The sequence below is a fragment of the Periophthalmus magnuspinnatus genome, chromosome 18 (genome assembly GCF_009829125.3).
Source record: "Periophthalmus magnuspinnatus isolate fPerMag1 chromosome 18, fPerMag1.2.pri, whole genome shotgun sequence".
Taxonomy (NCBI): Eukaryota; Metazoa; Chordata; class Actinopteri; order Gobiiformes; family Gobiidae; genus Periophthalmus; species Periophthalmus magnuspinnatus.
Genome location: NC_047143.1, coordinates 22,775,313 through 22,799,868, shown reverse-complemented (window position 1 = coordinate 22,799,868; position 24,556 = coordinate 22,775,313). Strand labels below are relative to the sequence as shown.

Genomic DNA, 24,556 nt, shown 5'->3' with positions numbered 1-24,556 from the left:
TGTTTTTTGCTATAAAAGAGCATTGTATACTTCAATGCTTAGAAAAGAACACCATAATCTCTGTCCAGCTCTCTTGGAACTCTTGCAACACTTGTAAAACTTGGAGAACAAAACATATATTCATCACGTTTGCTCTGTTTTACAGCAGCAAAGTCATGACTTTTGTCTTTCTCCCCAAAAAACAGTACGATCTATCATTATTTTACTGATGTTCTCATAAGATTAGCACATTTTATAGCACACAACAGAATCCCACACCAGAGACTAGTTCATCGGAATGTGAGATCCAAGTCTTTCGTTAGCAGCGCAAAGCCGCAATCGCTAATGGTCCCTCATCACAAATAAATGAACAATAAAATGTAATATGACAAAGGGAACATCCACCACACAGGGACGGGGAAATATTGTTCTTTCTTCTTAATGTCTTCTCGGTTTTAATGTTTCTACAGAAAAATAGCTCTGGTGCAATAAGGCAGATTAATAGTCTCAGTATCCCTTATGGCTAATTAAAATGGATTTGAAGAGGGATACAAATTTACTTATTTTGTTCATTTATCTTCTTCTGTCTTCTGTAGATAATGGTTGGTGTTTAATGGTTTGGAACTTGTTTAAGCTACTTAGGGCCTTAGGTGGGTTTGTCAATGTCAATACGAATACTTACACATATTCAAAACGCCAGACGCCTTTCGATTTTGGTTTGAATTTGAGTCTTATTTTAGCTTGTTTAACTAAGGTAGAGACTTTAAACCAAGGTTAAAGAGGTTAACTCAGGGTAGCTACTTTTTGAGAATAAAAATCTTTTCATTTTACTGAGATAATTGCTTCCGATTGGGCTAAAATAATCGTTTAGAAAGAGAACTTAATAACCGCCCAGCTTGGCTAACCTCAATACAGTATAATGAATCTGAACCATTTGAAAAAGCCACTGACGTCTGAATGAACCCCATGTGTATAATCAACCAAAAATGTGGAGTTATCCTTCAAATAAAACGTTCTTTCCGTATTTGCTTTAAAGTGATCTAATCTTGGCGTTAAAAAAATACATCTTTATTTCTTCATTTCTCATTTGTTCGCAGATATGGCTTCCATCGTTTTAAAATTGGCTCAGTTTTGGAGCAGGTAGTGTTAATACTAGAGGAAAAAATATCCTAGTGAGACGTGCCATTGACTTAAATTGATAAAATATAACAGCATGAAGCAAAAACAAAAATTGTACACCATGTAATATCGTTAATTGGTCCCTTTCTTTCTATGGCAAGGTGTCAACATGCCTGCAGTGATAACCTCATTCAGATTTGAACAGGTGTCATTCCATGTTTTACTGTAAAATCACTATATTTTGGGAATAAAAGTACAAAAAGTGCAAATCTGCTTCGCATACATGTACTACTACTACAAGGACTGCATTATAGAGTAACATCATAGACTGTATACATAAATGGACAAAGCTAACATGCTAGCCATCGAAAGTGAGCATGGGCGCGCTTCCGGCTCCATCGACTCTGGCTTCAATTCACTTTCTATTGAAAAACTGTGGCCCCTCTCTCTGCAACTGCTGCTGTCAGTCTCGTTATTTTGGTCTTAAAATGTTTGTATTAACCCGCTCTATATGATCCTGGTGTTTTTATTTCACTACAGTGGTCCCTTGTTTATCGCGGGGGTTACGTTCTAAAAAATAACCCTCAACAAGCGAAATCCGCAATGTTTATACACTTTTCTCACACAGGCATTAACATTTTCTCACATTTCTCTCTTGTTTAAACTCTCTCAAAGTTCAAACCTTCGTAGGCGCCTTTGTCGGTGCAGAACGTTTCATCGACATTGTGGGTTTTGTCGGGGAGAAAACGTGCAAACATACAGCACTTCAGAGTCACACTGCGATCCAACGTTTATGTAAATTTGTTTGAACACATTCTGTACTGTACAGGAGACACGACACGGAGGAGACTGATGGACAATGGTCTACAGTCCAACAGCCAATCAGGACGCAAAACACAATGGTCTACAGTCCAACAGCCAATCAGGATGCAGAACACAATGCGAATTCATATACTTAAAAAAAAAAAAAGCATGCGAAATTGCACTAATAAATACGGGAGACAGTGAGACCACGAAAGTCGAACCGCAATAACAGACTCCTACTAGTGTTAGCAACAGGTTTGATTGACAGCGTTGCTATGCGCCCACTCCCCGATAAACCAGCAGTCCGGATTGACTCTTTGGTTGCTATGATACTCGAGGACAGAATTTCTATAACTGCTCTAGCCTCAATGAGCTTCATTTGACTGGAGCTGAACGCTAAGGGTGACGCCACGCTCACTTAGTCCATTTCTTTATACAGTCTGTGAGTAACACCTCGCCTCAAAAGTACTTTAAGGTAATTTCTTACAGTGAAATATTTGGAATAGCGTCAGGCAAAAGTGGACTTGTACCTCATACTCTTGTGAGAACTTAAGGTTGTCGTTAGCTTTTAGACGCTCCAGGTGATCGGCGAGGTCCATAACCGGAATGGGAGGGTGGTTGGCCATACCTGCCGCAGAAAAAGAAACAAAACGTCACCGCTAATGTTACGCAACGAGTAAAACAGTGGACCAATAGTAAAGCAGGGAAGATGGAAAGGTGTTTCTTAGGCTAGTTTGTTCAGCAGTGGCCATGCTAGGAAGGACGCAGAAGCCGGAATGAGAGGTCCACCTAGGATACTATTAGCAGTTTAGCTAGGCAGGATAATTTGCATGACACAGACAGAAAAGCACACCATGACGTAAAAGAAGAAACATAAAAAACACAAAAATTAGGCCAGAAGTTGATTGAACAATGACATGTTACAAACTCTGCCCTACTGCGATGAAAAGCATTGACACCATGAGAGTGAAGACTGGGTTGAGAGATGGGAAAAGTAGAAGGCAGTAGGAGATTAAAGGGGATGTTGTCAAATGCAGAATCGAGACCAACTAACTTGACAAATGGAGGTTACTGGGGTGACTGGACGCACCTGAACCTGTGGAGGAAACGGCCGTGTCATTAACTACAGACTCAAGACGACATTAGAGTGATGTGATGTGTTTGACAAAAAGAAAACATCGCTAGTGCAACGAGTATGCTAAATGGAACATACATTAGTACACAGACTCTACCATGCTAGGGCCATGCTAACTACTGTGTATGGAAGCAAAGAAACAAGCAAAGCGAAATGAACCCATGGAAAATTACGAATGTGTATGTGTCATCTAGAATCGAGCATTTAAATAACACTTTGTTTTAAAGGATTGTAAACTGGATTAAAGCTGCAAAATGTGACTTTTCTTAAGGAGGAGCTGCTGTCGGCTAATCACAAAGGAGATGTTATTGCTTTGCCTGGAATACAACGCCGTATGGTATTATCTATGTCCATGAAGATGAGCAGGTGTCGAGATTAAGTCATGCTACAGGTAAGATCTGTGGAGAGGCAATGCTCACAATAAGAATGCATGTTTTTCAGTACAGTGGTCCCTCGTTTATTGCGGGGGTTATGTTCTAAAAATTGAAATCGAAAGCGAAATCCGCAAAGTAGTAAGCTTTATTTTTTACAATTATATGTGTTTTAAGGCTGTAAAACCCCTCACCACACACTTTATACACTTCTCTCATACAGACATTAACATTGTCTCGCATTTCTCTCTTGTAAATTATATCCCTGTTCTTCGATGATCGCTTTTGTTGTTCACATTGCTCCAGCGGTATCCACACAGGTGCCTCTCTGTGCACAGAAACACTTTTAAGTCCAAAGCGTTTCTGAAATGTTTCATCGACATTGTGGGTTTTGTCGGGGAGAAAACAAATTGCAAACGTACAGCACTTCAGAGTCACACTGCGATCCAACATTTATGTAAATTTGTCTGAACACATTCTGTCCTGTACAGGAGACACGGCACGGAGGAGACTGATGGACAATGGTCTACAGTCCAACAGCCAATCAGGACGAAGAACACAATGTACGTTAATACGCTGTAAAAAAAACATGCAAAATCGGACAAAAAAATCTGGGAAAGGTGAACCGTGATATAGCGAGGGATAACTGTTATTCAATAGATACAAGACTGATACGTTTAATGCCATACTGTGGAACATTCCAAGCAAAGCAATAACATTTCCATGAGACAACCAAGTCGCAAACTCTCCACCTGAAAAGCTGCGTAGGGCACCTTTAGTTATACCTGATTTAACTTTGTGCACCAATAGATTTTCCATTGACTTTTCTGACTTTGCTTAATTCTTTTGTCTTTGGAGTCGCGAATACATTATATAACTTAAAACCAGAATTAGATCGAGAAGTTCTGCTCTGTTCAAAAGTTCTCCGCAAGTCAAATGCCACCGCAGTTGGTTGACGCCGTCTTTCCACCACCGCCATAATGAGGTTTCATTAGCTTGGCATAAGTGGGCATTAGCTAATGGAAGGTACTAGGCCACATTTCCCCCACCCACTTTCACATCTCTCCCGGCAAAAGTGGGTTTCTATTGTGGGCCGCTACTCCAAACCCATCACCATCCTTGGAAGGGGGGGACAATGAAAGCACCATTGCTGCCACACTGTCGCTCAAACATCAAGCATCCTTAAGTAGAAAATGTCCATTGAGGTGTAAAGAGGGGAAAGAGACGAGGAGAGGGAGCGCAGGTCTAATGTACCGCGGATTGAGGACTTGATTTAGAGTGGTCACATGTTGAGAGGAAATATTTAGTCCTTTTGAGCAGTGAGATCCGGGCTCTTAGAGGAGCTGATGGGTAGGGGGGGAAATGACGGCTTGAGTGGGGGTTGAAAAAGCGTAAGAATGTTTGAGATCACTCAGCGCCAAAAGGAAAAATGCCCTCTGTCAGAATGAAGCAGTCCGTAATGGCCCTAACATCATTGGAGAGCTTTCATAAATATGCATACATTACTCGAGCCTGGAGGGGTAATTTATCCTCCTTTCATACAAACTGACCTGGCTCGGATATGCCCACTTCATTTGGCACCCTGTGAACGCTGGTCCTACAGTTTAAAGCAGCTTTTAAAAGACTGGTTAACGCAGGCTTTTAAACACAGTTACCCATTCATTTGGTTTAGCAGCAGTTGTGATTGACCAACTATTTTGAGAATAATGGAAGAGTTTCAAATAGTTTGTCTTTTATTTCCTTAAATCAACAAAACACATATATTTTAGTTAGCAATATGAATAGTTAGCTTATTTTTTTTATAATGAATAATGTTTTGCAATAAATACATTGGATTTGATTGCGTAGTTTAGCCATATTTTCATTTATATACTGCACCATACCTCATTTTTGTACAGATTAAAAGTGGGCAGTTGTATTTAGAGTTTAATTAGACACTGCAAATCATGGAATCATAGTGTGTATCCCGGTTCAAATACGTTCTGTTTAGATTACATAAGCATAAGAGTTTAAATTCAGTCAGTAACACGCAACACAGCGGCTCAGAACAGAGAATAAACTTGATGAGTATTGAAAAAAATGCATATGTACTGCGATCATTTATGTATTTATGTTTACGCACTCCAGCTATTTGATATAAAAGCAATATCAGGGATCTTTTAACATCATTTCAGTGGGATTGTTATCTTTTTGAAGGGTCTATGTTACACAGAATTGTTCCTTGTGAGTATTAAGTCATGTTATAATGCTGTTGCCTCCTCAAAAACATACCTGGAGTTGTGTTTTGTTTCATTCACACATGTTTGAGTAATCCTGGTTTATTAGTCTGTCTACATCAGGGGTGTCCAAAGTATAGCCCGGGGGCCAAATGCGGCCCTCAGACCAGTTTTTATTGGCCCTCAGACCTTCTGTTGGACTGGCACAATTGATCATAAACAGTACTTTTTACAGCAAATTAATCTATTTCTACCACTATAACCTCAAACATGAGATGGAACCCTCGGTAAAAATCATCTCCAAAACTCAAAATGCTCTGTTCCACCTTGTGATGTCATGCAGTGGTTATCAGTTTTCAAGTTAACAGCTACCTTTTACCTTTAGTTCAGTAGTGAATGGCAATTCTAGGGTTGAAATTACCCAAATGATTCTAATGAAGGTGTATAGAGTCTAACAACACTTGGTTTTCAGTTTGAGAGAAAAACTCAAGCCTAAATATGCAGGATCTGTGATTTAAACATGTGTGAATGAAACAAAACACAACTACAGGTCTGTTTTTGATGAGAAAACAACATTACAGATCAGAAAATAGCGTAATATGTGCCCTTTAACTGCCGGAGAACATTCACAATCTTTATTCCAAAGTCCTATACACTGCATATTTGTTCAGGTGTTCCTTATTACGGGGGCAAAGACACATCGCCCCCTGCAGGTGATAACAGGACTGTCGCTGTAGGTGTCTCCTCCAGGCAAGAATCCAGTGACCGCTCCTCACCTCCGCGTTAAAGGTCAGCTGGTATAAGCATTGCACTTCACAGCTGTCATTGTTGTTTCTGGCTATCCATCGGCTCGCATACGAAAACACAGGACGTGGCCTTGACATATTTCATACTGTCCTCACTCGGGCTGGGTTGGATCTACTAACTCGCAGGGTACAGTCGGAGCTTTCTGAGTAAGCATGACATGTCCGGATGACCCCGATGGCCCATGATGACAGCTGCCACCAAACTGTCAAGCCTAGCACTTCTGCCTCTTTACTTTTCAATGAGATGGATCTTCCCCAGAGGACACTGCCAAGTACTGAACCTCAGCACCTGTCCCCATGTGTACCTGCAAACCACTTATTAGTCCAGTGTCAGTGCTACTTTGGAGTTAGGGCTAATTTCTTGTAGATGTGTTTATTTGGTTATTTGTCTGTAATTATTAAAATAAAACATGAGCTTCGTTGCCATAGTTAACAATTCAATGGATATTCTATCTTTTGAATTGTCCTAAAAATGTCGTCTGAAACCATTAGATTAGAATGCACGTACTAATTGATCATTTTGGAAAGTTATACAGTATGCAATAAACACATATTTTAAAAGTTCTTGTTTCTTTAAGATGTTTCCTCAGCGTGACCTTGCATGCCTTGTAGTGATTTTTTAATTTTTATGTCTGATTAGATTCTTATGCACAACTATGCAAACTTTTACTTACTAAAAATGATCACCTGTGCCGGATTAGCAATAGCATTTATGCATTAAACGTCCTATATTACGCAAAACGGACTCTTGTGAGGTTTAAGCCAAGTTATAATGTTGTTACCTCCTCAAAAACAGACCTGGAGTTGTGTTTTGTTTCATCCATGCATGTTTGAGTAATCCTTTATTATTAGTCTGTCTACATCTTTAAAGCTCAAAATACTCTGTTCCACCTTGTCATGTCATGAAGTGGTAGTTTTCAAACTAAAATCTACCATTTATCTTTATTCCAGTAAAGATAGGCAGCTCCAGAGCTGAAATCATCCAAATGATTCTAATGAAGATGTGTGGAGTTTAAAAACACAGTATATTATTTTTTATGATTTATGTAATGCTCTTATTTATTTATTCACTCAAGATTTGTGTGATTGCTTAATTAATGGATTTTTGTATTATTATTATTATTATTATTATTATTATTATTATTTATTTATTTATTTTTATTTTATTTTTTTAAGTTTTAGTTCTTCTTATATAAAAATGAAAATGGTGTGTATGCATTTGTTGTTTTAAATGACAGTATATTGTAATACTTGTTCACACATCAATAAAAATATGAAACATAAAAACACAGTGGAGCCCTTCCTGTATTACCACATGATGACATCACAAGGTGGAACAGAGTGTTTTCAGTTTGAGAGAACAGCCTAAATATGCAGGATGTGTGTTAAACATGTGTGAATGAAACAAAAACACAACTCCAGGTCTGTTTGTGAGTGAGAAAACATAATAACATAGATCAAAAAATAGCGCAATATGTGCTCTTTAAGAATACCTATAACTGCGTAATGTAAGTCTTATCCAGTGAGAAATTTTAAACTGTACATAATCCGATTACGCTCTGTCAGTTGCGATTGTGAAATGGAAATGTCAAAACAGCTAGTTAGTAATGAAGTACTGATTTCAGCAAGCAATCAGTAGCATTCCCTCTGTATATCTACACTAAATGGGATAAAACGCTGAAATCTTACCGGGAGTTTGGAAGTTGAGGCGTCGCAGTTCCACGGGGTCGGTGGGGTGGTGCAGGGGCATTTCTTTGCTGTTGGGAAGGCTGCCTTTACGAGCTTCGGCTTCTGCTCTTTTTCTGTCAATCATACATGTCACGATCATTGTAATTTGTATAATCAAGTTTAAAATGTGATTCAACGTGCAGTAAGTAACATTTTGGCAAACTGAGTGCCACGTACTCGTCTCCGTGGTTACGCTGTTGAGATTTATGTGCGTTTGTATTCTTATCATGTGTCTTTGTGTACTTATTGTAAGATTTTTGGTTTTCAATGCACTTTTCAGCAATAAAACTTAAAATCGATTTGCAAGATCGTGATGTTTTGATGTTTAACGCTGTACTATGGACCATTCCAGCCAAACATCTCCGTGGAGACGAGCAGGTGATGCACCCTCCACCATAAAAATTACATACTGCACTTATAAATACTACAATTTCCAGTGTAACAAAACAGTGGAGGTGTTTTTCTGTATCCATCTCGCTCTTACCTGTCTGGTTTGCTGCTCCATTGGTCGGCAAAGAAAAGAAATATTGACACAACATTAGGCGGGAGACCTTTGGCATCCTGAGGGCTCTTATTTTGTTATATTTTTTACATATTTTAATAAAAGTGACTGTTAGCTTTGAGACACGGTGACCCAGCTAGCGTGCGGCTGTGCGTAGAGTCTATATAACCACTATTCCAGATTGAACAGACTGCTCTCGTTGAAGGGATTCCAAGAAAAACAGACACATATTTCACTGTCCTCCATTATAAAAAAAAACCCCGACGTGACTATATATACAGTACATTTCACGTTAATAGACATAATCGATGGTTGTTGTGCAGGGGGCAGATGGACCTAAACCACTTTTTCAAGCTGTAAAACTCATCAGCAATCATTTTTTTATCGATAGCTGTCTGCACAACTTGCTCCTTTCTCTATGTTTTGCGCTAGAAGAACACACTGTCACATAAAAATGATCCTGACAAGAAAAAAACATCCCCGGCTTCTGCACTGACAGTTCTGTAAAGTGACACAAAGTTTATAATGAAGTCTGTGTGCTTCCAAAAGGGAGCTCCAAAGCCCCAGCACACAAACTCTGCACGATAAACCCACAGAGAAAACATGGCGTTCTGGAAAAATAAACAAGCTTATGCCTATATTTGAGCAACATGCTAATTAAATCATTGGGATATTAGCTATTCTAAATGTTTCTGAATGAATGCTGCGGTATATATAATGATAGTACATATAAGAAGCACTTTCTAATCTAATAAGTTCAATTCGGTTCAGTCTGGGACGCCTTAAAATGCCGTAGCTTATACTGAGGACACAAAAACAAGTTGGTTTCAGTTGGATAATCTGGAAACCAAATGCAAAGAGCGCATTAAGTTTTCATATCGAATAAAAAACAAAACATGTAAGCATAAAAAAAAAAAACATTATGTGATGTAAAACTTGAACTGTGGCATTACAATTGTTATAAATAAAGTCTAATTTGATTTGAACATATTTCCGTCATAGATATAAATCAGATATGTAGTTTTTATGACATATTTTATTAAATTCTTTCAAATTTTCAAAGTAAAAGTAGCAAAGTACTACACTTAAGTACAAATGTTAGGTATCTGGACTTTATTTAAGTACATTTTAAAGTGTGGATACTTTTTACTAACTATATTTTTTAACTGGACTGACTAGTAAAAGTATTTTTATTTGAGTTGGAGACCTGCTGAAAAAAAAGGGTTTATTTTGAACATGTTCGTAGTTTGAGCAACCAAAATATACAAAAACAGCTACGAAAACACAATCTATTAATTGTTTCTGTTGAACGAAATTCAACACAAATCTTTATCAAAATCACATCTGGAGCCTTATAAAACCTCAAAATCTCCACTAAATACTTTTACTTTTTACTCTTTAAGTACATTTTTTAAAGGGACACTTTAATACGCATGTGATACTTTTACTTTATTATCTTTTTGCTCCGGTATGTGAACTTTTACTTAAGTAACATAATTGAGTACCTCTTCCACCGCTGCACTTAGCACAAAGTTGCAATTAAAAACAAATAATTTAACCAACTGACATGGATTTGAGTTACCACTTTCACATAAACTTGAATACTGAAGTCAAATATATTTCTGAGTATGTTTTTCCCTCTTGTTTTTCTGTGCAGAGAAAAGCACAAGCCGCCAGTAGAGCGCATGTGGCTGTGTGTGTTCTGGCAGAGAGGGTGGACGCAGAGATCAAATGTGGCGTTCCCAGTGGGAGCAGCCCATAGTAAAGACCGAGGAAGAGGAGGAGGAAGAGGAGGAGGAGGATGAGGAGAGACCGGGACGCCTGCCCGAGCTCCAGGCCTCTCTGAAGCTGCAGATAGTCAAAGCTTTGGCCTTGCCCACCTGACTGATGCACACTGACAACGGCCTCCTCTGGGACGGCGGTCGGGGCTGTAGACGGAGGAGGAGCTGCATGTTTGGTTGCGTTTGGATGAGTTTGGACTTGGGACCATTTGGAGAAGCGTGTGCATTGATTTCGTTGGGTTTGCAGATGTTCGCTTGATGTTTTTTTTTATTTCTGCTTTGAGAAAATGGCTGTAGTGTGTTTTAGGGATGTCATTAGGGACATTCACTCTTTTTTTGGCAAATCGATAACCAGGATTATTAGTTTTTTTTCTCTTTTTTATGTACGCGGGTTGTTTCTTCGCGTCGCATTTTAGTCTTTAACAAGGTTGATCCAGTGTAAGGTGTTGCATATTTTTGTTGTTTTTCCAATTTTGAAATATTATCTTCTCAGCAATGGATAGAAAAATGATTAGACGAGGTGATATCTCCAAGAAAACGCAACGATGGGCTTAATCGGATTCTACATTCTCATTGATTGATGATTATTAAGGTCAAGATAATCGTAAGGATTAGAGACATAAAGACAGGGGGCGATATATTTTTAGTAGACCTGTCATAATAACACATTTTGAAGTACGATATATTGCTGAAGAAAATATAAGCGTTAGATGATAATATTGACCACCACCTTGCCACTGACACAATAATCCAATCAATCAAAGCAGGATTTCCTCAATTTTTATTTTTATTTTATATTTATTAATTTTTTTGTGAGGGGTCTTTATTTTATTATCTTGCAAAAAAAAAAAAAAAAAATCCATTATCTATATTTAATGAACATAATTTGCAGCATATAAAACACTTAATGAGTCATAAAATGGATTTATTCAACACTGTACAGCTGAAATCGTATCTTATCCTACCTACAGAACTGCAAAATAACAAAATCTTCCCACTAGTGCGAAGAAAAAATGCCCATGATGAATATCGACCCTCAAAATAATCATTCGATCTACCATGTATTGAATATAAGTTGATATAGTTTTTACAGTGACAGGCCTATTGTAGTTCGTTTTTCTTTTTTCGGCTATCAACTTTAAATCTCCAGCAGTGGCCGATTTGTTGTTTTGGCCTAAAGAATAGACACATAAAATTTAATGTGAACACTTTAGTGCGAAGAGATAACTGTACTGCACCTGCTTTTATAGGCTTATGAGTTCGTAGTAAATTTAGATTACAGAATTCGGGGAAAACACGCATCAGTTGATCTAAGGTAAGGATTACGAAACAATAACTGTGAGAATTTTAGAAGCAAACATAAGTAATTTCAGTCTATTCTATTCACCTTACTTTGAAAATGGCCGTGGGCGCCGTTACGATCGTTCGAGTTGTATTACTTAGACGGCAAATACGTTTTATCGGGACTACAGAGCCGTTTTAAAGCCTCCCAGAGAATCTACGCAGTATTGACTTGGTGATCACGTGAATATTGAACATTTTACACAAATCAACCTACTTTATATCAGATTTTAGCGGCAAAACGTTTCCCAAAACCATCACCTTCATCGAAATTAATCGGATTCTCGCTTAAACGGACGTACCACCACAAAAAAAACGCGGTATAGGAGCATTTACGGCAAAAGTGGGCGAGGCTGGAGAAGCTAGAGGACATGTCTCGGGTGAGGGAAGTCTGGGGGTTCCTGCTTAGACTGCTGGCCCCGGATAAGTGGAAGAAATTGGATGGATGGATGGTTGGGCGAGGTCGAATACGCCAAAACGTGAAGTGCTTCTTATATGTTTGTTTTATCACTTTGATTCAATTTAATCATTAAGAAAGTTTGATTTAATAAAAGTACTGACACGGTAATCTACAGAACTTTCGAGAACAAAAGTAAATTTGGGATTTCACTGTTGTTCGCTCAATGCGTCAATAACAGTGAATAATTGCAAAATCGTGACGTTTACTCTGACAATAACCATAACACTAACATTTTATATTGTGACATCCATAATCCTCATTACTGCTAATTTGAAAATCTTACAAGGATTTATTCAGCGCCTTTCAAAATACTCAAAGTGTGAAGTGTCTTGCCCGAGGACACACCACCCAACCACCTGTCCTATTGTGTAACTCCATATCGTTTAAGGTTGAATATTCATAGTCAGTGCTACATGTATAAATCATAGCCTTTGCATATTTTATAACTTAAAGTATTCCATCTCTAGCTCGGTAAATGATTCATGTTGCCAGATAACACATGTTCGCACCTTCTCATACCTGGGAGTTGAAGTAACTTTGGCAGTTTTTTTTCTCACCTCTTGTAAAGCAGGATGGCGATCACGATGCATATGATGAAGACCACGGCTAACACGGGCCCCACCACCCAGATCAGACCCTCCTCTTCGTCGATGATCGGCTGGGGGTCGATGTCCGCCGACACCACCGAGTCGGAGTAGGGACTGGTGGCGTACATGATCTGAAAAGAGACATATGGAATTATTTAAAGGATCTTCAGTGAGTATAAGGTGAAAGTCGTGTATAAAAACTAAGCACGCCACATTATCGCAAGTCAAAGTTTAGGGATTTAGGAAGTGGTGTTGCGACGATAGTAAAATTTCTCGATTACAATACTAAGGAATAGATACTCAAAACTGATTACGACAGCACAATGATAACTAAAAACACAATTTCTTTAGACAATAGAATGTGATTTTCAGCATTACATCATAGTACTTTCTTTTCTACTGTATTACCATGTGGTCTTATATCTGTGTCCTCAGTGGTCCAGGTAGGTTCCGTATTGGTCCATGGGCGTATACTAGTCTACGTGGTCTTATATTTGTTCTGATACAGCTCAAGATCTTTCCAAAGTTATCCAGGAAAGGTTCATTTCTATCCTGTGAATGTGACTTTTTGAGTATCTATACCTGCTCAAATCGGTATCTAGTTTCGATACTAGTTTTAGTATCAATTAATATCTAATTTTTCTATACTTTTGACAACCTGATTATGTATGGTCCAATGGTCTGATAGATTTTTTTGAGATGATACGATATCCAATATTCGCTTTGCTGCTGTTCCCAGTAACAGCTATTTAACGATATCGATATAAGATCTGATAATCCATACTCCAGCCCCTCATACTTAGGTTACGTTATAGTAAGTTAGTACGGATTAACTTTTCACTTGAAATGTGAATGTGTTAAAATGTATTGAGCTGGAATATACAAGGATTTGTTGCATTATTGTGTGAAGATACAACCGTATTTTTAGCCTAATTACTCCTTTATTTCCACCCAAGGCAAATCTGTTGCACTGATGACAAACTGGGAATGACCATAGACTGTATATACAAATGGACATAGCTAACCCGCTAGCTGCCGCATTCCAAACAGGAAGTGAGCATGGGCTTCCGGCTCATTTTAATTTCGCTATCGTGTCCGTAAATCAAGATATGAACATTAATAAAAGTCAAATCAGGTGAGGTTGCTCCTGCTCGCATTAGCAACAGGTTTGATTGACAGTGTTGCTAAGTTCCTGCTCCCTGCTAAACCAGTGGTGCGGGCGGGAAGAAGCGTTACCTTCAACAGCCTGGCTCCTGATTGGATCTTTGGTTGCTATGATACTCGCGGTCGGAATTCCAAATATGGAACTTGACTCCAAATTCACCCTATAACCACTAGCCTCGATTAGCTTCATTTGGCTGGAGCTGAACGCTATGGGTGACGTCACACTCACTTAGTCCACTTCTTTATACAGTTTATGGGAATGACACATGGGCAATATCGAAGTCAAATATCGGCTACATTTTCAGTATCGGGCCAATACTGATATACTGGGGAAACCTAGCGATATTACCGATATATAACACAAAAAGATGGAACTATCAGTCAATACAGCCAACTTAAAAACAATAAGGCATTTTAAATGAATAGTTATAGTAGTAATAGTATTGAATAGTACAACAGAAAGGCCACTGTGAGTCTGATTTGATTTGCAGTGAGAGACTTGTATTAATCATGCAATTCAGCTTGATTGAAACACACTTCTCATAATAGTTTCATTAACCATGTTCACCTTAAGCTCTAACAACACTGGATTTCCTGCAGCTCCTTCTACTTAATAATGACTTATGGCTGCTCTGACTAATATATTCCGAGCCCCGCTTTAAGACTTGAGCTAATTTACTCAATTAAACTGCCTTTGCTACACAGCTTGGACGATAATACAAAATTTACACCTTTTCAAACTTCTGTTCATCTCACTAGACGCCACATCAAAACCGATCTTTTAAAATCTCTCCTTCATTTGAGGAGACTTGATAGAAGTACGCAGAGATAAAACGCTCTTTAGGGATGGAAATATTGCGTATGCCTGGCTGCCTGTGTCCGTGATTATCGTTGCTCTCAGGTCAGTGGAGAGAGAGTTAGTGCTTTGCCCACTAGCGCATCAGATCCATCATCTCTGCTGCAGCCTGTGGTCTCTGCCTGCTCCACACCGGACACAAGCGCGCACACAACACAAACGCACACACAGAAGAGATAAGGTGGTCCGCAATTAAACACACACGGCGTTATCAAGCCGTTCCCGGGATGGACCGAGGTCTAAAGGGGCTTCTTTCCCCAAAGCGGTGAGGGTCGGCGTCTCCGGCCAGCTAAGAGTTTGGAAGTTAAATGCTCACGAAAGATTCAAGTAATGAGCTGGAAAGTAAGTAGCATCCTTGAGTTACTATCAACAGTGCAGTGGTCAAGTCCTTCAAAGTTCAGTTTAATTACTCCAGTGTATTGTTTTGGAAAACGTCTTTTGCATTTGAATAAGGACGCCCATGTTTTATGTGTTTAAGTGTAATTTTTACCATCTACCTGCTCTGGGACAACAGATGGAATAATATGAACTGTCCTCTTTTCTAAACAAAAAACTAAATACTGTATTTTCCGGAGTATAAGTCGCACTGGAGTATAAGTCGCACCAGCCAAAAAATGCATAATAATGAAGAAAAAAACATATATTTCACATATACAGTAAATCGCATCTGAGTATAAGTCGCACCCCTGGGCAAACGATGAAAAAAAAGTGCGACTTATATTCCGGAAAATACGGTACTTTAGTTTTTTAAGAGTATATCACATCATTAGCAGTAGACAGTAGTTTAGTTGGTAGAGAGTTTGTCCACTGATCTCAAGGTTGGGGGTTCCAATCCCACTATCGACATTAATGTCATTGGTTGAGCAGTCGGATCCACTGACTCACAGGTTGGTGGTGCGATTCCAGCTCCCACAGATGGTAAATAGTCACATTTTTATTTAGCGCTTTTCCAAATTCAAGGCACTCAAATCGTTTTACATCAAGGAACCACTCCAGCTCCCATAGATGAACGTCTGCATTCATCTGTGGATCTTACCGCTGTACGATTATGTTTCATGTCAAGAGCGGGATTCGAACTACCAACCTTTAGATCAGTGGACAAACAATCGCCAACTGAGCTACCGTCACCCCAGATTGCGCTTCGTACTATTCATTAAACCGCTTACAACATGCACTTGCAATAATCGTAATAACTGTTAGAGTTTTAGAAGATATTTCAAGCTTATCTAAACAAACACTAAGCCTACGTGTTTTTTTTGTCGGGCTGTTTGGATCATAAACTTACATTTTCAGACATCTCCACAACCGCCACCACAAAGAAGATGTACTCCTGTCCACTCTGGAGTTGTTTATTTTCAAATTCCCCGTACATCTTTCCATCTCCCAGCATGAAGTCTTTGGGCAGGTCTTTGAAGTAGGCCGCGATGTAGGCTTTCGGCTCAATTTGCCTCCGAAAACGAAATTCTCTATTGGTTCTGTTGATTTCCTTTAGCAGCTGCAGAGAGACAGAGAAAAAAAAATTGTACAACTCATATCAAACACAAGACATAAAAATTCCCTCAATTCTAATTCATCTGAGATTTCTCTTACTGATTGCTGAGCTGAAAGTGCTGATTGCAAAGCGTTACGGAAAGATCAATGACTTATTTCATCTGTTTTTGGACTACAAAAGGCTCTGATTAAAAGATAGTGTGGATTTCCGGCATATAAAACAGCTCACATTATCTGGCAGTATCAAGCGGAAGAGAGAGCGGAGAGATTTCAAAGTTTCTTGGCTCAATCATTTTTTGACACAAATCAGAGGCGTTGATTCAAGCGCTTGTAGTCAAATGCAGCTGAATAATTTACGTTTGGCTGTGCAGTTATTACATTATTACAGTGACTTGATACAAAATGGGAGTGTGTAGTTGCTAAGTGCCACGAAACGAAGAGGTTGCAGGTTGGATTGGTAGTATATCCTGGTTTATATCCTGCTTAAAGGTGGACAATTAGGCCTATCACAATAATTACTATATCGACTCGTTTTTCAACATTTTGGGGTCAATATTTGTACAATTTCCTTGCAAAATTCTGGATTTTTTTTGCTATTTTCACATAATATGATACGATTTGAGCTGTAGAGGGTAGAATAGATCACGTCTATGGTGAATTATTGGTTCATTCAGCTATTTATTTATTGCAAATCAGGCTTTTTAATGATTCTGTTAATTAAAAAATGTGTTCAAATTGCATCAAAGGCTTGAAGTAGTTTCAATATCATCATTTATCGCATTAAATTGATCTATATCCACAGAGCTACCTGATATAGTCAAAGGTCAAATCTGTTGAGAGAAGTAGCAATGCAGGTGTTGAGAAGTATTTTTGCGCAGTAATGACACCTGTACAAAGCAATAACATCTCCATGGAAACGAGCAGGTAGCAGACCTCCCACTGGAAAAATGACGTACTTCACTTTTAAGGCTCAAAATTGTTGATAAAGGCAAAGGTTAACGACTCGTATGAGATAATGATCAAGTTAGGAATTTGAAAAAAGAAAGAAAAGTATGGCGCAAGTGTTTAATACTGTAAAAAAAGCAATTGATAAAGTCTATGCCCTTCATGCAAGTCTATATCATTGCTCTTTAAACAGCCAGTACAAAGTGTGGCTCATAATTATGCTAATCAGGCTTCGCTAGTTATTTGCTGTCTGATTCGGTATCTCTTTGTCCCGTGTGTGCGTGTGTGTGCGTGTGGCGTGTGCGTTCGTGCCCCTGTCACTCCCGTCGTCGCCGCTGTGTGTGTGTGTGTGTGTGCGCTCCCTCTCGTGTTGTGTGTGCTCTGTTTTGGCTGCGGGGCTGTTGGTACTGCCCGATAATGTCTTCAATCATCTCTCCTGTCAACACGGCTAAATCTAGCTGCCCTTGGGAAAAGTTGTGAAAAGGTGAGTGCCAATATTGACAAACAAATAAATTCTGACAGAGGGGTGACTTTTGGGCAATTGGTCAAGGCGACAGACATGGGCCTATGGGCGGGAGCGACGGAGCCAGCGGTGGGTGAGACAATTTAAGATTTCATTTTGTTTTCGATTGTGTTATCGTTATGGTTATGCACAGATGAGTTATTTAGAATGCAATACTGAAACGATTTTAGAAGGAAACATATAGTCTACATTTTATTTACCGTTAATTTTCAAAACTAAACAAACTAAAATCCAGTGACTCAAAACTTTAAGTAAAACCATATCCGCAGCATTCAGTGAAGTAGTGATTTTTTTCCATGCATTTGAGCTAATTTTGTCTTGCCCCAGTATATTGAATAAGCATCTCCTGAAGTCAAAATAAAACTGCATAAATATAAAGCGTTTTAAGGTCCAAGAATCAGAAGATGCATAGTTAGCATGCTAGTTATAGTTGTTAGTGAACTTTTTTAGTTTTTTTCAGGCAACACAGCAAAGGTTACATTACAAAGCACAAAATAATGATTAAGTTAGGAAAAAGTGCAAGAGTTTAATAATGTAAAACAAGTGCAAACCAAAAAGCAACTGATAAAAGTCTATGCACTTCATACGTTCATAAGTCTATATCATTGCTCTTTGACCAGAAAGTTCAAAGTGTGGCTGATAATTATGTTTTTAAGACTGTAAAAAGCTTTTAAAACTGTACAACGCAGGTACGCCGCCTTTAAAACTCCTGCCAGTCACACAGCACAGGGTTGGTAGGGTCGTCTTAGAAGCAACATGGTTCCTTTTCCCCAAAATGTAGAACTATAAAATCTAAAATTCATGACGTCTGAGGGCATTCAAACGTTTTATATGGCATCTACTAGATATTAGAAAGTACTGGCGACTCAAATAGACCCCCATGAGCTCTTACTATAGGCCATGTAAATAAAACACTTTCAAATTTAGCCTAGAGTTAACAGTATAACAATAAAAGCTTTCATTTGCAAACACACTTAATCATGCATGCAGCTCACAGAAACTCCGATCCGAACAGTTAAATATAAAAGTTGTCAAGTGTTTTGTGCACACACAGTGGGCTAGCTTGGGCTGGAATGAGAGAAGACAGGAAGGCCTGATGCAGCTCTTCAGGTAATTACAGCCGCCACAAAAAAAAGGAGGAGGAGGAGGGGAGGATGAGGGTTGAGTTTGCAGTGCACTTGATGGCTACTTCATGTTCTCATTTCCATATGAACAGTGCTCTCTGCTGCTATTTGCGTCAATCAGCGAGACACATCTCTTGTTCTTCCTGGCCTCTCAAAAACTACAGGCCTGTTTCTACACTTTGGAGAAAAGTATGGCGCGCTATTGGTAAAGCTACAGGTTTCAAACACGGCTGACGGAGTAAGAGTCGGTGTCATTAAACTCACCTCTTCCCAGTTCATCTCATCAGGATTCTCCCATGGCTTGAAAAACTTGCCGGTGCGTTGTTTTCTCAGAGGTACCACGACGACGTAATAGCCCCTGGAACATATACACATATAAAGATTAGAATACAGTACTGAAGTGGTCATGAGTGTAGTTATTTCCAAGGAGATGAAAAGCATTACAGAGAAAGGAGGAAGGAAGTTGAATTAGAACCAGATTTTCCCATTGCACTTTGCCATGAAATATTCAAAATGTAAATGCACAAATGTTGAATCTGATCATTTATATTAGGGTCTAGAGCCAGGAACTCACTGTACAGTTGTCCCTCGCTATATCGCGGTTCACCTTTCGCGGCCTCGCTGTTTCATAGATTTTTTTAGCTCAATTTTGCATGTTCTTTTTACATCGTATGATCGTGCATTGTGTTCTGCGTCCTGATTGGCTGTTGGACTGTAGACCATTGTCCATCAGTTTCCTCCGTGCCGTGTCTCCTGTACAGTACAGAATGTGTTCAGACAAATTTACATAAATGTTGGATCGCACTGTGACTCTGAAGTGCTGTATGTTTGCGATTTGTTTTTTCCCCGACAAAACCCACAATGTCGATGAAACGTTCTGCACCGACGAAGGCTCCTACGAAGGTTTGAACTTTGAGAGTGTTTAAACAAGAGAGAAATGTGAGAAAATGTTAATGCCTGTGTGAGAAAAGTGTATAAAATGTGTGGTGAGGGGTTTTACAGCCAAAAACATACAGAATAATTATAAAAAATAAAGCTGAGTACCTCACAGATTTCACATATTGCGAGTTATTTTTAGAACGTAACCCCCGCGATAAACGAGGGACCACTGTATTACAACAATTAATTCATTTCAACTGCCCCCTATCTGTACTAAATGTTATTGGCGTGTAGAATGCTGTGACGTCATCTGAAATGCACCAATACTTTACACTACCTAAAACCTGCAATACTGTAAAGGCTAAATGCCAATGCGTATTTCTGTAATGTAAACTGTATTAGCTACTTTTCTCCTATTGATAACACATGATTTTCAGTTCCATTTTATCTTATTGCAAACAGCCCGGCATTTGACCAAAAAAAAAAAAAAGTTACATTTATTCCTCGAAAGCATGAACTCTGCTACTCCGACATTTATATACATCGAATAACATGCAACAATTAGCAGATACTGTGTTATAATCATGCCATTAGCAAGCCAAACCAATCTTTCTCACTTGAGTGGTGTAACAACATTTTTTCTATTCCATTTAAGCTTGTACATTGCAGTCGCGCAGTGTAAATGCACCTCACTGGGCCTCCGTGGGCTAATTAGAAGACCTCAGTGAAAAGATGAGAATTAGAAGGATTTCATCCCTTCATCGGGGTGGCACTGGAGATAAGGGCCTGTGCCAGCGTGTTCTGGCCTTTCTCATTGGGCACCACACAAGCTCGCGATAGCCAGAGAGAGGCAGCGTGGCAGGCTAATGGGAAACTCATTAGCTTAAGCTCTGGCATGGGAGACAGCGGGCCGAGCGCATCCAGCAACATCAAAACACAAGATGGGTTTGAAGCCGCAGTCTACAGTCGGATGTGCTGCTGGCGCCATGACAACATGGGCTTTGTCTCAACGCTCTGAGGACTTCACAGGCTTAGAGTTCACAATGAAAAGTCAAGCTAGTTCTGTGAGGGCTAAGCGTACTAACCAGACTCATGAAAGTCCACATTTTATGGATTTTCTCAAACGGGACGACACTTATTAATTGATGCATGCATAACCCACATGGTAAACTATTAATGGAGAAAACTGATTTATAGGCGACTGTAAACACTTAGGACAGAGCCGCACTCCTCGATTCTCTATGTGGAACAGAGATTTAAAGCTACACCATGGAAATTTTCTTGAGGAGGGTCTGCCATTTGCTTTTCTCCATGTGGATTTTGTCACTTTGCCTCCAGAAGAACTCGATAAACATAAATTCTAGCTGAGTGGACTGGCCTCTTCACAGATCTGACCTTTAACTTGGCGATAGATAATGTTTAATGCCACACTGAGGAACATTCCAAAGCAATAATATCCATCTAGAGACTAGCAGGTAACAGATCGTCAACCAGACAAGTTACATACGAATCTTTAAATGTTTATCGACAAAAGTCGATATAAACTTTGTACCCACCTGACGCGCTCGGACGTTTGCACCGATGGCATTTCTACAGTCACCATGCCGTCCAAGTTGGTCTTCCCGATCAGGTAAGGTTTGGTGCGGAGAACATCTGGAGCGGTCATGGTGGAGACGCGATGCTGCAGACCTCCGGCGCTGTTCCCACGATTGGTCAGAAGGAACGAATACTGCGTCTCAGGCTGTAGCCCAGTTATTAGCTTTTGCGTTAGCTTCCCATCCACCTCCACGCTCTGCCCGTTGTCGTACAGGATCTAAATGCAAATTATGTAGAGTGCACTTTCATGGCATGTTTTTCGAGTTGTTATAATCTTGCATAAACCGTTACGGCTCTCACGGTGAATGGTTGAGCTGGATTGTAGGTGTCAGGAATCTCCCAAGTCAGCAGCACGGATGTCTTCATGGCAGCTTTCACATGAAAATTTTTTGCAAACACTGCTAAAAGAAAGGGGGAGCAGATGATTTAGACACAACCTCCTCTCCTGGATTTCCCTTCCCACAGCGGTCCCAAACCAGCGCTTACCTCGCAAAGACTTCTCCGTATCACATTGACAACTGTGCTACTTCTAACGCTAGCCTCTTACCTCCGCGTCAACACCAGCTAAAGGCTTTACCTCCATGACACAAATACTCACTGAACTTAAAATGTTATGTTTGTGAAAGAAAAGGGGAGAGAACATGTTGTGATGTGCTGTTTTTAGACAAGGAAAGGAGAGCTGTGAAGAGGATGCAGACAGGATTACGGCACTGGTCCTACCTTGATCCAACGGCTGTGTCCTGAATTGTACACTAGGACTATAGGGGCCGGAGCCTTTGCTGGTGAAGGCACACATTTTAATATCATAAGTGGTGTCAGCCCTTAGACCGTCGAGGGTGACTGTGGATTCTGGGGCGGTGATGAAGAGTTCAGACGGACTGCGCGGACTGTTGATGTCCTTGTACTGTAGCGCGTATTTCACTATTTTTCCATTGCGCTCGGCCAGTAAAACGGGATGCCAGTTGACTTGAACTGTGGATGTGGTAGCGCCCTCTGCTGATATGCTCTGAGGGTAGCCGCTCGGTACATCCTCATTGGTCGTGACTTCTTTTACCGTTTCCTCGCCGAAGCCCACCTTGTTGCGGGCTGAAAGGCGAAAGGTATAAGAGGCCCCCTTGTGGATCTCTTTGGTAGTGTAGTGGTTTTCCCGCTCGGGGAACTCAATAACTGTGAGGGGTTCTACGTCTTTGCGTCCGAATCGGAGCCTGTATCCTTGCAGGGGCCCGTGAGTTGAGGCAGGGGGGTGCCACTGCAGGAGAGCCGTGCCCATGTTGGTGGTACTGACCATGAGTCTGGGTTTTTCTGGAACTAGGGGAAAGAAAATAAATGTTAGGATACTGTTAGCGTGGTACTGACAAGCTGAGAGATACACTGCCCCGGCAAAAAAAAAAGTCGCCACCTGGATTTAACTAAGCAAATAGGTTGTGTTTGATGCAGTTGGTCAGGTCTAGGTTCAGCAACAGTCTGTGCTCAAAGAATGAGGTCAGCTGACACCTGAATATACTGAATGACCAGGTTATTCCATCAATGGATTTTTTCTTCCCTGATGGCATGCCCAAGATGACAATGCCAGGATTCATCGGAGCATGAGACATTATTTTCACACATGGATTGTCCACCAGAGTCCAGACCTTAACCCCATTGAGAATCTTTGGGATGTGCTGGAGAAGCTTTGTGCAGCGTCAGACTCGACCATCATCAATGCAACATCTTGATGAGAAATTTATGCAACACTGGATGGAAATAAATCTTGTGACATTGCAGAAGCGAAATCAAAACAATGCCACAGCGAATACGTGATGTAATCAAAGCTAAATATTATATTGTGTGACCTTTTTTTTAAAAAAGGCGACTTTTTTTTTGGCCAGGCAGTGTACGTTGCACAGTTTTAGCATAGTTGTATAGTATATAGTCAATATAATTTTTGATTGATACAATTACACCCGTCACGATAAGACATTTTGAATTGAGATATATCAGTAAGTAAGTCAATATAAATGATAATACTGGAGCAAATTTATGCCACTGACACAATAACCCAAGAGCAGATTTAAACCACAGAAACTAGTCTAAATCTACAATAAATAAACAGCAAAATGAAACTCTTTAGTACTTAGTTTGCATCTGTAATGAGTCATAAAAGTTATTAATTCAACCTTTTCACGGCTTAAATCTCATCATGTGCCCAAAAAAATAACCAGAAATTTCCCAGTAGTGCAAAGAAAAAGATATTGCTATCGGCTCAAAAACAAACAAAAACTCACTAATTAATGTATGCTTTGTACAGGAGGCTACTTTACATCGATGGCAAAATCCAAACTCCCACATATAATGCTGGCTATTACTAATAACAAGCAACTGTAGTCTTGTGTTTTAGTGGTGGGAGGCATTAGCACATACTACTGCTGAATTCTTTGACCATTCAACTTCTGATTAGGGGTAAACCGTGTGATTTACCTGCCCCAGTGGTGGTGACCAGTTTGGGTTTGCTGCGTGCACCGTCCCCCTTAGTGGTGTAAGCGGCCACTGTCACCGAGTATGTGGTCTCAGCCAGCAGCTCTGAAATGATCATTTCCTGAGAGAAGAAAAAGAGGACTTCAATGGCAGGACATTTACTTGCTGACTTGCAGAAATGGGCCATAAAAATAGGAGTGAGATAAAAGAGGGTGCGTGACGGTAGCATAATTACAAGAGCCTATGCTTGAAATTGGGGCATGCTTCAGCGAGAGAGGATAGTTTTGATAAGGCTTTATTTAATGGATGTGGAAACAAAGTGGTGTTATCGGTGATCTCTAATTGAATTTAAACCTTTCACATACAATCAATAATGTTCTACCTAAACGTATGGGAGGTCTTGCGTTATTGGAAAAACAAGATGCTAGCGTTAAAAGAATTAAGCTAAACTCATTCAATTACCATTTTTCTAATTTACAGCAGAAATATCTACTCACATGTTCAGTTGAATCATCATATTCCGTCTGGCAGTGATAAGGATTAGGGAAAGAAAAAAGGAAAAGAAGACGTAAGGCCGGAGACAGACATTGTTATAAAACAGACAGTATGTGTGAGTCTATGAAGTAGCTTTGTCATTACTTTGTGTGATATTAGCAATGTGATTCTCTAGTGTTGAGAGTATATTTGACTAGAAA

General features: G+C 39.7%; 1 protein-coding gene across 2 annotated transcripts in view; it reads right to left on the bottom strand.

Moving 5' to 3' along the window:
• Window positions 1–24,556, bottom strand: part of LOC117386519 (receptor-type tyrosine-protein phosphatase delta) — a 608,003-nt gene that overhangs the window by 21,597 nt on the left and 561,850 nt on the right. For both annotated transcript variants that reach the window (XM_055228970.1, XM_055228969.1), the window contains 11 exons: window positions 24,359–24,385; window positions 23,865–23,982; window positions 22,128–22,715; window positions 21,708–21,808; window positions 21,368–21,624; window positions 19,197–19,290; window positions 16,135–16,344; window positions 12,800–12,960; window positions 8,120–8,232; window positions 2,957–2,998; window positions 2,433–2,530 (listed from right to left, as the gene is read on the bottom strand). In XM_055228970.1, the coding sequence (XP_055084945.1) occupies window positions 2,433–2,530; window positions 2,957–2,998; window positions 8,120–8,232; window positions 12,800–12,960; window positions 16,135–16,344; window positions 19,197–19,290; window positions 21,368–21,624; window positions 21,708–21,808; window positions 22,128–22,715; window positions 23,865–23,982; window positions 24,359–24,385 (1,809 nt within the window). The remainder of the gene's footprint in view (window positions 1–2,432; window positions 2,531–2,956; window positions 2,999–8,119; window positions 8,233–12,799; window positions 12,961–16,134; window positions 16,345–19,196; window positions 19,291–21,367; window positions 21,625–21,707; window positions 21,809–22,127; window positions 22,716–23,864; window positions 23,983–24,358; window positions 24,386–24,556) is intronic.